Below are 13,140 nucleotides of genomic sequence, written 5' to 3'. Positions count from 1 at the left end.
GATTACATCTATCAACAGCAGGGCTAAATCCTTCAGTAACACTGCTCCCTGTTCAAATAGTTTCTCAAGTGCTTTGCAAACGTATGGAAGGGGCATCTGACACTAGTGCCAAGCTTTTGTTAATTGTAATGCACACATAAATTTATATTTTTCTCCATGTGATATATTGTCCTTCTGGCCTCCTACCAACTTATTTCTATACATGTACCTGCCTGAGCCAGAAAGTGTGAAATGTATTTAGTGACATTGTACGGAGGGAAGCAGGTGAGATTACATTTGGCAAAATCTCCTTGGAGGCACCAGGTAATGTTTGTTCTGAAAGAGCAGGAAAAAAATAATTCTCCTGTTTATTTTGTTAAGTAGCATTTTATATACATTCTACCCGCTGACCAGGTTTAATTCTTGGACGAGCAAGCAGAGTTGTCTTCCAAATATACAGAATATTTAATTCTCAAGTTTAAATTCCCATTTATTTAACTGCAGCCTCCCTGCCAGTACTAAGTTCATTTCTTGGTGGAACTGCAAATACTGTACACATTACATGGCAATATATGTAAAAATTCAATGTAACAGCACACACAATATTAATAATCACATCCAGTGCGTCTCCCTGACTGTGCATTATTTCTGAATTGTTTTTGAAAAAGTGTTATTTACTTTATTTACTTTTGCAGAGAGGATATGAAGACATTACCGTGAGTTCTAGTTTCCCAGAACCAGATTTTTATCTCAGATGCACAGTACGTAAATCCTAGCAGTTGTTAGGAAGTTGCTTTTTGAGATAAATGCAATACTTCAGGACCTGAGAATGAAATCTGGCCCTTTTAACTCATGTATTATTTCTATGAGCAGAGCTTAACACGTGTAAATTGGCAATCCAAGAAAGGAACTAGGAGTGGGAAGAAAAACACTTTTTACAAAACCCCTTCACCAGTTCGTTTCCTCTGGTGACACCTGTAAAACACCTACAACCCTAGGCCTCATTTCTTAAAAAAAGAAAAGAAACGTATTTACACTGGTAAAAATCCTAACATCTGAGATGTTTCTTGCTTGACATGTCATTCCAGATTCTGTGCATTTCTTCTGGAGAGATCTGATGCACGGTGATAACCCGGCGATACCTACACAAACTGTAGGCCATCTTCCAGTGATTGAAGCCACTGTTCTGGAAAGGATGGATGCCCAGCTTTCGAAGACACAGTCCCACATATACATCTTCCAGGTGAAGCAGCCTGGTGTGGAGTGAGGTCTTGTAAATGAGTTCAGCCACATCAGCTGAAAAGATATAGCCAGTCCCCGAGCAGAAGGGTGGGTAGTTACTGTCAGGGTACAAATCCCTGGGCATATACCACTTACTGCGGACGTCTCGGATTGGCCCTCCATTGATGACATAGCCAGTAAAATACCTTCGTCTTGGCTTGGTGGAGGGTTTTAGTAGTTTATAAATAAGGTTGTCCATGTTGACAAAAATGTCGCTGTCTGTTTTCATGACATACTTGGCTTTGGAACAAAAAGTGGCCACCCACCTCATCCCCATTAAGGTTTTGAGGGTTAGGTTATGGTAGGAATCAATGAAGTCCTCCACGATAATGTCATGAAAGATCTGGCTCTCTTGCTCCACCATCTGATTGAGAACGGGATCAGCGTTCTTGCCCAGGAGGAAGAGAGTGGCTATCTTGATCCCTTTAAAGTTGTTCTCATCCCCCCAGGTCTCTCGGATCGCCTGCCGGGCATCGAATTCTTTATGGGTGGTGCTGATGAGGATAACGAGGAAAGGAATGTTTTTCTCACATTTGTTGGGCTCATTTATAAGAAATTCAAAAGAATGGGGGTTTATAGGTCGAGTTCTTATGTTGCCAAAGGTGAAGTTTTTCCTGGCCACTGTTAGATGGCTGAATGGCTTGGAGCCAGTGTAGGAAGAAGTAGGGCGAGTTACACTCAAGTACCAGAGAGCGCTGGCCCAGCACACGACTGTCAAAACGTATAAACAGGAGACCTTTGAAGCCATTGTCTTGAGAGCACGTCTATTCCCAATATTGAAGAGTATGCCTTCTTGGCATTAGTTTCTTTTCATTTGGCAAAGGTAGCATATTACTAGTAAATCTTAAAGTTCGACAGAGAAGCGTGAGTGCGGGACTGTCCATGGGTCTCAGTGGCCGTCTGGCATCTCTGTATTCACTCTACTTTTCTCCAAATCTGATGCAAGAGTCCATGCCTCATAAATCTTCCTCTTAACTCTGCAAAATCAAAGTACAGTTGTCATTCAGATTTATTTAGTCATTTCACATCCTCAAATAAACATAATAAGGGTATAAGGATTACCCATGCTGATTAAAATAAACACAGGCATTCACTTCCATCAGTATTGACAACTCCCTGACACAAGCATTCTACCTTTCTTCCCTTGATAGAAGTTGTTTATGGACATTCATAGCTCCACGGTATTAGCAAATACATTATAAACTATAGATGAACATGAAGGAAACTGAATATTCGTAATTTTAAAAAAGATTCCCCCTCTTCACAAGAGTCCTTCTTTGCAGTTAAATATCAATGCTTTCTGATGCTAAAGTCTTCTTTCAACCAGGAAAATCTCACACATGGCCTCATATCTTCCATTTTTCTCAAGTCTAAGTTTTTGTTTGCTTGATTCTGATGAAGTAATCAGTTCTCAACATCTCCTTGTTTTCTCTAGCCCCGTTCTTGAAAATGTGTCGATCGCCACTGGAAAATCTTTGCTGAAATTGTCTTCCTTGGCTTTGACTTAGAAGTAATTCCCAGCTTTTCTCACTGTTTCCTTATTTTGGCTCTCACAAATGTTAGTTCCTCATTCTCAGTTTTCTATGACGCTTCGTATGGAGAATATCCTCACCCCTCATGCATGGAGACCATGGCCCTAGTGTCCTTCACAGAGTGGGCAGCATTCATTTTGGAGCTGATCGAAATGGTATCGCTTTTTGTGGTTTTCAGCAATTCACCCTTATGTTCCTTTGGTGAAATTATACTGTCCTCTTTTAATTCTTTTTACTTAGTTACACTTGCCTATAAACACGGCAGGAGTATAATAAGGGAGACCATTGAGGTTGGGGGCCACAAATTCAATGGAGATGTGACAGAGCACTTTAACTGGTGTTCAAATTAAAAAGTTGTCCTTCAGAACCCTAATCCTTTTTAGAACTTCAGCTGCTATCGTGTCAGTCAAAAATATATGCCAGGCTACAACAACTTTTCATGTAAAAAATTATCTCTTCCTTCTTAGTTAGATCAAAATGTGCAAAATGTGTCTTGGAAGACAGAGATAGCAGATAATGGATATCAGTTTCACCAAAGTCTGCTTCAAAGAAGGCAGAATGCACTTAAATGAATAGACTGTGGCAGAAAGAATTTAACTGGGATGACAGATTGAAAATCATGCTTCCAAGCACAATAGTCATAATGAAATGAAAAGACCTGATGGGCAACAGCAGAGGTAATACACATCTTCTTGTCTAAGCCAAGCACTGACTGTGAATATATGATCTGTATGAGACCAGCAATAACTCAGTGCAGTTATGGTTCTAACTAAATGAATATTAGAATGGCTTCAAGCAGCATGACTCTAGGCATAGTCAGGCCTTCATCCGACCCATATTAAGTACTCTCTAAATATAGGCTCCAGTATCCTTGGCCTTCTGGAGGAAATTTCTGCTCTAAGGTGCCCTGAAGCTGATAAAAAGGATGTGATGTGCAGCAAGCTTTGAGAAATCAGCAACAGAGAGTTTAGAAAAGGGTTTCTCACCTTGGGATATACAGACATCGACTCCATTTGAATGCCAAAGGGACGTGAGTGAGTCTCAAGATGGTACTAGAAACCAAACTTTCTCCACCATTGTCCTAGCCTTGGATCTGATTCTTACGAGCCTACCTTTATCATCACATAGCCCTTTTCACCTTTCATACTTTCCTACTAAACTGTGAGCCACCTACCACTGAACTGTGAAGGGGCTCCCCAAAAGCACCACCTGGAAGAAGCTTCTACCAAGTTCTCTTCTGGAGCCACTAATCAGGCTATCAATGGGGGGTTAATGGCGTGCTGCAACGTATTGGAAAAACAGAAATAGAACCCATACGCCTCGTCAAGGAACTCACAGTCTAGGAGGAAAGACGTCAAGTGAATGATTAAAACAGTGGGATACACATTTTCATCATAAGGCTAACGGAGTACCTAGGAGAGGTGGGCTGGTGGGCAGGGCATGGGAGAACTGGGGATGGTCCTGCAGGCTGTGCAGAGTGCTGCTCCAAAGGGACCATTCTCCTAAACTGCAATGTGAATCCCAACCGCCCCCAGAGTCTAACAATGAGGTTGCCTTGGGGACAATGCCATGGAAAGTTCATAAAAGTTATCTAAGCTGAATCTTCAAGGACATCTAGGAATTATCAGGATGAGGGTCGGGCATTCCAGGCAGAGGGACCAGCTATATGCAAAGGCATAAAATGAGAGAGCCTAGTGTGTGCCAGGGCTGTAGAGTAAAGGAAGAAGACAGGGCGATGGGGTGGTGCCTGTGGAGACAGGCAGGGGGCAGATGGTGAGCGGTGCTCAGAAACTATTCTTAGCCAAGTAGCTGGTTACCCATCTTTGCAATCTAAAGGGCGTAAGGGAGGATTTTACCTTCCCCAAATCCTGTCCACTGATTTTCAATAGCAGTTCGTTTTTCCATATTAAGGATATCTATCTCCCATAGCTCTATGCCCCAGAAGAATAAGCAAAAATTTGTTTTATCTGATAACTTTCTGTATGGTTTTCCAGGAGAAGGGACTCCATAAACACAGGCACCTGGGCAATTTAAAAAGAGCTAAATGAGGGAGAAATATAAGAGGAATAGGTGAGAGCATGAATAAATTAGATGTATTTACAAACCCTTTTCACAGAAGAATGAGCATTCTTCCCTAGACAGCTAACTAACATGATACTTCTTACCATTGTTACCATAGGTCTCATTTAAAAATGTGTATAGTGCCCCAGGCACTGTGCTATGCGCTGTATTCAACGCCATGGATTTTACAGAGCTTCGTTCCTCACAGTTTTACAAGGGAGATATTTTCTCCATTTTACAGATGAGAGAATGGAAACTTAGAGATAATAAGTAGCTTGTTCAAGATCACACAGCAGGTGAGTGACCAGGTACGTAGTCATCCCAAGTTTCCTAAGGCCTGTTAGGACAACAGGCAAAATCTTGCATGGGAAAGCCCAGGGTGGAAGGGATTATCTCAGGCTGCTATTCTCCCAGGATCCATAGGTTTATTTTCTTAGACGTGTGTCCATTGCTTGAATTTTTTCCTAGTTTTTGGTTTGCTACCCACCGCACTACACCAATTCTGTAGGGATCCTTGGTCATCAAAAAATGATGATTTGCAAAGAGCACATTAAAGCCTGAAGATGCTGGGAGTGGGAGAGAGCTGCAGAAATTGAAATGGTTCAGAAACACTGCAGTTCCCTTTCTCTGAAGTCCTGCAAAACACACACACACACACACACACACACACACACACTCACACACTGAAAGAATCACTCCTTCTATTGACTTATTTTTCAGACGAGAACAAAAGTAGGCACAGCGTTACATCTTGGTCACCAATAAAAGAGAGGATTTGAAATGGGAACAGGAACCAGCCAGAATCTGAAGAGCGGCCAAGGATAATGTGGACCCACAGCAAGGGGTGCTCAAAAATGTCCTTTTTGCTCACAACCAAACAGATTTCTCAGGTGGCCAAACAAGCACAAAAATATACCTCTGGACCAGAAATATTAATATAAGTAAAGACAGGAGAGAGTAGCTTGGTGCATTTAATGCTAATGAGTAATTTCATATATGCTGGATTAAGTAGTTGGTAATGGGCCAGATGTCCTTGTTTTACTCCTTGAGTAACTTGCTGTGTGGCTTTCTGTGCCTCAGTAGCCTTGGGTATAAAATAAGGGCAAAAGTAACATCCGCTTTACTTCCAAATATGTTAAAGGTATTAATTGTTTGAGTTTCTGGGGAAAGAGTGTAATACAGACAGATGGTATTAGGATACAAAGAGCAGGTTCTAATGGGGCGAGGGGATTCTGTCAGTCCATCAGTTCATGATTTGGGATCCAGGCACATACACTGACCAATCCTTCTAGATACATAGGATTGCTGTCAGTTTTTTGGGTTAGTGACTACACTGTACAGATTTTCTTGCTAGAGAACTCTATCTTCTTCCTGGAAAACTCAAAGACAAAGGGGCACCGAAAATCTAAGAAAATTCATCAGCTGAAAAGTTCTGGGGAAGGAGCTGAGCGTCACACAGCAGAATCCTCCAGAGGGTTCTTTTAGTTTTACAAGATTGAAAAACAAACCCTGTTTAACAGACACGTTAATGTATCAGTAAAGTAGAAAGCGAAACACAAAACATTTGTTATTCCTTTTAGCAGCCCTACCGCAACTGCAGACGCTGATGACACATTAACTTGTCATCCATTAAATACAAATCCCTCCACAAAGAAACATCCAACTAGAATATTTAAAAGATTCCACCCCACCCCCTCCACCCAGGGGGCCTTACTGTATTGCAGATTACCTCATTCACAGAACCCCTTCGGTAACCATCCACCTTCACCTTTCAGAAAGTTAATGGGGCAGAATTTTCAATTTGAGAAGCACATGTTTCTCCTAGAAATCGCATCCTGGATAGTCTGTTATTTTGAGTAATTTATTTTTTAAAAAAGCCCCTGAATCTGCTAAAAGTTCTGTTGTATAGCCAGAGGTCAGTCCCAAGAGCAAGTGGGTAGTGTCCCTTGGGTGACCTGTGCATAGTTTGGGTGCCAAGTTCATGTCCTTCTCCATCATAGTTCAAGCAGGCCCAAGTCAACTCTGATTTCCTAAGCCTCGGTTACCACTCAGTTGGCTTGACAATTATTTCAGCTGCCCTATGCCCGCGGGCAAGGCTGCAGGGGCCCCAGCAAACAGCCTGCTTCCACTCTCTGGTGTCTCAAAGAATATAATAGCTTCTTCATTGGTTCATCAGAGATGCACTGAACACCTGTTGATGCCAGGCACTGTTCTACAAGCTGGTAAGATGGATGGGGAGCTTACTTTCTAGGAGAGGGAGGCAGAAATTAAACACATGATAAATGAATGCAAAAATATGTTCACGTAGAGGTAAGTGCTGGGATGTAAATAAAGTGAAGCAATGGAATGGAGACTGAACAGAGGTGGAACGGGGAGGGGCTACTTTAGGTAAATTGGTCTCTCTGAGGGGGTGACACTGGAGCTGAGAATAGAAGGTCTTGCTAGTTCTGGTTCAGTCCTTGAGTCTTTCACTAAGTTTATGTTTCTTAGCTTGGATCTTTGGAATTAATGCTTCCTTAAGAGCATCTTTCTGGTTTTTGACCTCTGCCCCTCCCTCGTTTTTTGGATTTTCTTGGCTCCATGTTTCTCAACTGTGGCCATTCCGCCCACTCCTGCAAATGCCCTCAGCTTCTAGATATGTAGGTTATCTACTGTCTTAGTTTGCTACAGCTGCCATGACAAAGTAGCACAGAGTGGAAGCTTAAATGACATAAATGCATTGCTTCACAGTTCTAAAGGCTGGAAGTCTGAACAGATGTTGGCAGGGTTGGCTCCTTCTGAGGACTCTGAGGGAGAAATCTGTCCCATGACTCTCCCCTAGCTTCTGAGGGTTTGCTGGCCATCTCTGGTGTTACCAGCTTGTAGATGCATCACCCAGATCTCTGCCTTCATCTTTACTTGGCGTTCTCCCTGTATGTGTCTCTGTGTCCAAATTTTCCCTTTTTATAAGGACGCCAGTCAGATTAGATTAGGGCTCACTCCAATGACCTCATTTAAAAACGCTGCTTCCAAATAAGGTCACATTCTGAGGTACTGGGGCTGGGACTTCACAGTGTGTCTTTTCGGAGAGACATAATTCCACCTGTATCAACTACTTTCCTGGGTAGCAACAAAATGAAATACTTTGCTCCAGAAGACTTCACTCTTCCACACATTTTATTTTCTTGATTTAAACAGGTAAATTCTTGGGTTTTGGTAAATTGACTTCGAAAGGATGCACAATTTGTAACTAGCATTCAAAGGAGGATGAAACACAAGTGTGAAACGGGACACAAAGTTTGGTTTGCTTTTACATTAAAAAAAGCTAGTTCAGATTATTTTTTAAGACCAGGTGAAGAATATGGGACAGTTTATTTATTTCATTTAAGCAGTCCTTTGTTCCTGCCACTTCTCTTTCCTTTGGGCCCCCCCTTAAAAAACACTAATTAGTTGAGAAAGCTATGTCAGGGATGTGGCCAGTTTTCCAAAAGGTTGGGGCCAACAGTTCTTGAAATACTGACTTGGTTTCTAGAGAATAAGGACAATTCTCCTGGTCAGCTCAAATTACCAGCATTTCTATTATTCTATTTCTATTAGAGCCAATTTTGAATATCCAGAGACCACATGGCACTAAAGAAATGGTCTTAACATTAAAATCCACATAGTAACTTTAAAACCATGGTGTAGAAAGATAAACCAGTTGAGAAAAAATAAGCCCATTTTTAACCAGTTTAAAGAGAGGAACGAAAAGAAGACAGAAATTCAGAAAGAGAGAGAGAGAGAAAGGACTAAATACTAGTGCTTATGAAATGCTCTTGAAATGAATGAGAAGCTGGCTGTACAATACATCGTGGTAGTGAGTAGGATAAAAGAGATTCGTTCTGAAAAATGTTTTGGTCTCAGATGGCTTTCCTCAGAGCTGGTCAATCAATGAAATCAAAGAATCTTCATTCTGTAGGGAAATCCAGGAACTCAGGCCGCAGCAGAACTAATTGATAAACGAGCCCCAAAGGCCCGAGAGTCTACTCAGCTGCACTGATTTAGCGAATGGTTATCTTGATGCCATACTAGCTCCCTTCCTCTCGCTCTTGTAATTATGTTCTAAATAAGCACAAGGAGAGGAAGAAATAAAGCACTGGTCCTTGAAGGCAGAATTTCATAAACCATTATATTATACAGCTTGCTAACTTATTATCTCTTCAAATCACAGAGGGCTGGCTTTTCTTTGAAGTAAGCCTCCGTGGCTGTGGAATGCACCATACCCATGAAGTCGAAATCCCTGAATGCTCGTAGAAGTTAAGTGTTCTGACTCCTTTGCCTCAGAAAGACAAAGAGCTAATTTGTTCTTTTAAAAAAATTTAATTATGAAGTCTTTCAAAGAGACCCCGTAATTGAACTTACCCAACAGATCATTTGCAACGAGGAAGTGGCAGAAAGCAAAAGGTAATATTCGTCATGACTTAGCAGTTGAAGTCATTTCCTTCTCAAATCTGGAAGAAATTATTTGAACCTTTCTTTCTTCAGTTCAGTATACCTTGAAATTTATTGAAAAGGCCTTTATAAATCCCTGCATTCAGAAGAATGGGGCCAACTTGAAAGAGGAGCGGTTGGGATGAGGATGCCTTTGTATGGGCTTAGGGCCCCTGCTATTCTGAAAGTTACATTCTATTTCACTGCAGAAAAAGAGCACTTCGAATTAGAAGGGAAAATTATAGCTTTCTTCAAATCAATGTGTTGCCCTAGTTCTAGAATTCAGGGAATTTTTAAACATTGCTACAGTCCTCTCAGGAAAAAATGAAAATTAGGATATCTCATTATTTTAAACAAATGCTTGGCTTCCTTTGCAGCGATGGATATTGTGTCTTGACTGCCTTATATGAGACACGTTTTTAAAGATGGGCAGAGCAATCACTTATTTAATAATAGGAGCTTGGGAACCTGGTAATGTGGTCGGGCCTTGGATAGGGCTTCTCTACTGGGAAAGGAAATGCCAGGATATTTCACTACAGATCTGGAAGAGCATGGGAGGAAAGACATCCTGCTAATATAAACAGCAGCTGGGAGAATTTAAAAATGATGAGCCATGTGATACCAAAAAGGGTTTTCACTTGGCCCATTATTTTGGGGGGAAACTGATAAAAATGGCTATTTTTAGAAACCAGAAAGATGTTAGTGTATTGCTGTCTGAAATTTACAAAGTCTAAGGAGAGATATTTCTTAGACAGCTCACCACAGAGAGATAATATTATTTTAGGTCAAATTTCAAAGAACGATGTAAGTACCATTTAGCAACTGATAACATATGGATGAGAATTTGCCATTTTTATTTTCTTTTTTCCCCCTTTTCTAATTTGAACACCCCTTTATACAATATCACTTAATTGGAATACATAATAGCCAAAAATAATTTCATGTAGATGCTGTCAATGGAAATTATTCTGTAGGCAGTCAATCTTATGGCACTGGGAGAACTGGATTCAACTTCCTGATTTTAGTCATTGGTTCTGAACTCAGTGCATCTCTCTGCCTTGTTTCCTCATCTATCAAATGAGAATGGTAACAGCTGGACATACTTTGCAGGGTGAGTGTAAGGATCAAATTTCAAAAATTATTTGAAAGTAATTTGTAAGCTGAACACTGCGACATGAATTAGAAGTATTATCATTGTTAATATAAACATGATAAAGACAAATCCTGAGAGGATCACCTATAAAAGGTTTCCTGAGCAACGATCAGTCAATGCATCTTGAGTATGTAGTACAAAAGCAGTTTTCTTACTTGGCTGTTGCTCCAAAAAGCTTAGTATTTCCAGTTGAATGTTTTCATAAGAAATTTCAAGGTAATTTTATATTGTCTATATTAAAAAGGTCTTGCACTTTGGCCCAAAAAAAGGGGGGGTTTATGCAAGTTAGAGGAAACATCATTATGAGTATTATTATTAGCACTAACGTGATATAGAATTAAGTCTTCTCAAATCAGACTTAAGAATATGAAAAATCTACCAGATTTAAATAGCCCTTTGAGTAGCATTTACATAGCCATAATTAACATTCTATGTACACCAAGACAGCCTGAAATGGCTACGCCATGATTCTTTTACAGATGCTTAAGACAAAGCCAATACAAGATTCATGATTTTTTTTCTTCGTAGGATTGTCAAGGTTTTTAGTAGAATCTATCCGAAATGTACTATTACAAAGTATCTCATCATTTCAACACTTAACTAAGAGACTTACCAGTTTTCACCATTAGAATTGGCTTTATGAATTGTTCTAGAAATGCACCCAAAGGAATGCCTGGGTGACAATGATGGTTTTGTTTGGTAGAGTAGCATTTTAACCATGCCCTTTTGTTTCTGAAATCTCTGGTTTTGTACATAATTTTCTTAAATTAGTACCTACTGGCCCATCAGATGGAAATGCTGCTGTTTGTTTCATTCTCACTCTCAGTCAACTGCATTGGTTCTTCCCCAGCCTTGCTCCCCACAAGTTGTTGACCAAACACTTGCTCAGCTTCATCCTCATCAGACACTACTCTGTGCCTGGGATTTCTATTTCTACACATTCCCTTCTGTTTACAACTTCCTTTTTGCTAAAGATTCTTATTTCTCCAATGGTTAGACACCTAGCCTGCCAATTTTCATTCCACTGCCGCCTTGAACTCCTCACCACAATCAACCTTACATAGCTCTCGAATCTGTTTGAGGCTACACTGGACTCCTCTAGCTTAGATTCCATGGGCAGGGATTACAATATCAATCTCTCCCATGGGCTTTGGGTTCGATTCTCACTTATGTGTCATTTCTCCATTTACTCTCCCCACTTCATTAATTCCCCCACTGTTGCCTGTCATCTTTCTTCTTACTCCTGTGCCTTTAAATATTGTGGGGTAAGGTCTCATATCAAAGAGACTGAGACAGTTTGTCTCCCGGACAAAGCACAGGATTGATTTGTCACAGGAAAAGATTCTAGTTGTAGCTCTGCCATGAAATCTCTATGGAAACGTACTGCCATCCCCACGCCCCTCCCCCGCCAAATCTCTCTTCATTTAAAAATTGCATTAATCCACTGAAGAAATCAAAGGGGAAATCAAAAAATACCTAGAAACAAATGACAATGGAGACATGATGACCCAAAACCTATGGGACGCAGCAAGAGCAGTGCTAAGAGGGAAGTTTATAGCAATACAAGCCTACCTCAAGAAACAGGAAACATCTCAAATAAACAACCTAACCTTGCACCTGAAGCAATTAGAGAAAGAAGAACAAAAAAACCCCAAAGCTAGCAGAAGGAAAGAAATCATAAAGATCAGATCAGAAATAAATGAAAAAGAAATGAAGGAAACAATAGCAAAAATCAATGAAACTAAAAGCTGGTTCTTTGAGAAGATAAACAAAATTGATAAACCATTAGCCAGACTCATCAAGAGAAAAAGGGAGAAGACTCAAATCAATAGAATTAGAAATGAAAAAGGAGAAGTAACCACTGACACTGCATAAATACAAAGGATCATGAGAGATTACTACAAGCAACTCTATGCCAATAAAATGGACAACCTGGAAGAAATGGACAGATTCTTAGAAATGCACAACCTGCCAAGACTGAACCAGGAAGAAATGGAAAATATGAAGAGACCAATCACAAGCACTGAAATTGAAACTGTGATTAAAAATCTTCCAACAAACAAAAGCCCAGGACCAGATGGCTTCACAGGCGAATTCTATCAAATATTTAGAGAAGAGCTAACACCTATCCTTCTCAAACTCTTCCAAAATATTGCAGAGGGAGGAACACTCCCAAACTCATTCTACGAGGCCACCATCACCCTGATACCAAAACCAGACAAAGATGTCACAAAGAAAGAAAACTACAGGCCAATATCACTGATGAACATAGATGCAAAAATCCTCAACAAAATACTAGCAAACAGAATCCAACAGCACATTAAAAGAATCATACACCATGATCAAGTGGGGTTTATTCCAGGAATGCAAGGATTCTTCAATATACGCAAATCAATCAACGTGATACACCATATTAACAAATTGAAGGAGAAAAACCATATGATCATCTCAATAGATGCAGAGAAAGCTTTTGACAAAATTCAACACCCATTTATGATAAAAGCCCTGCAGAAAGTAGGCACAGAGGGAACTTTCCTCAACATAATAAAGGCCATATATGACAAACCCACAGCCAACATTGTCCTCAATGGTGAAAAACTGAAACCATTTCCACTAAGATCAGGAACAAGACAAGGTTGCCCACTCTCACCACTATTATTCAACATAGTTTTGGAAGTGTTAGCC

General features: G+C 40.4%; 1 protein-coding gene across 2 annotated transcripts in view; it reads right to left on the bottom strand.

Annotated features, from left to right (window-relative positions):
* Window positions 1-419: 419 nt before the first annotated feature.
* Window positions 420-13,140, bottom strand: part of B3GALT1 (beta-1,3-galactosyltransferase 1) — a 600,672-nt gene continuing 587,951 nt past the window's right edge. For both annotated transcript variants that reach the window (XM_057550670.1, XM_007183220.2), the window contains one exon: window positions 420-2,237. In XM_057550670.1, coding sequence (XP_057406653.1) covers window positions 1,028-2,008 — 981 coding nt within the window. In that variant the 5' untranslated portion in view covers window positions 2,009-2,237 and the 3' untranslated portion in view covers window positions 420-1,027. The remainder of the gene's footprint in view (window positions 2,238-13,140) is intronic.

Source organism: Balaenoptera acutorostrata, chromosome 8 (genome assembly GCF_949987535.1).
Source record: "Balaenoptera acutorostrata chromosome 8, mBalAcu1.1, whole genome shotgun sequence".
NCBI classification, from domain to species: domain Eukaryota; kingdom Metazoa; phylum Chordata; class Mammalia; order Artiodactyla; family Balaenopteridae; genus Balaenoptera; species Balaenoptera acutorostrata.
Note: the sequence above shows the minus strand (reverse complement) of the source record. Positions and strands in the feature narration are given on the sequence as shown.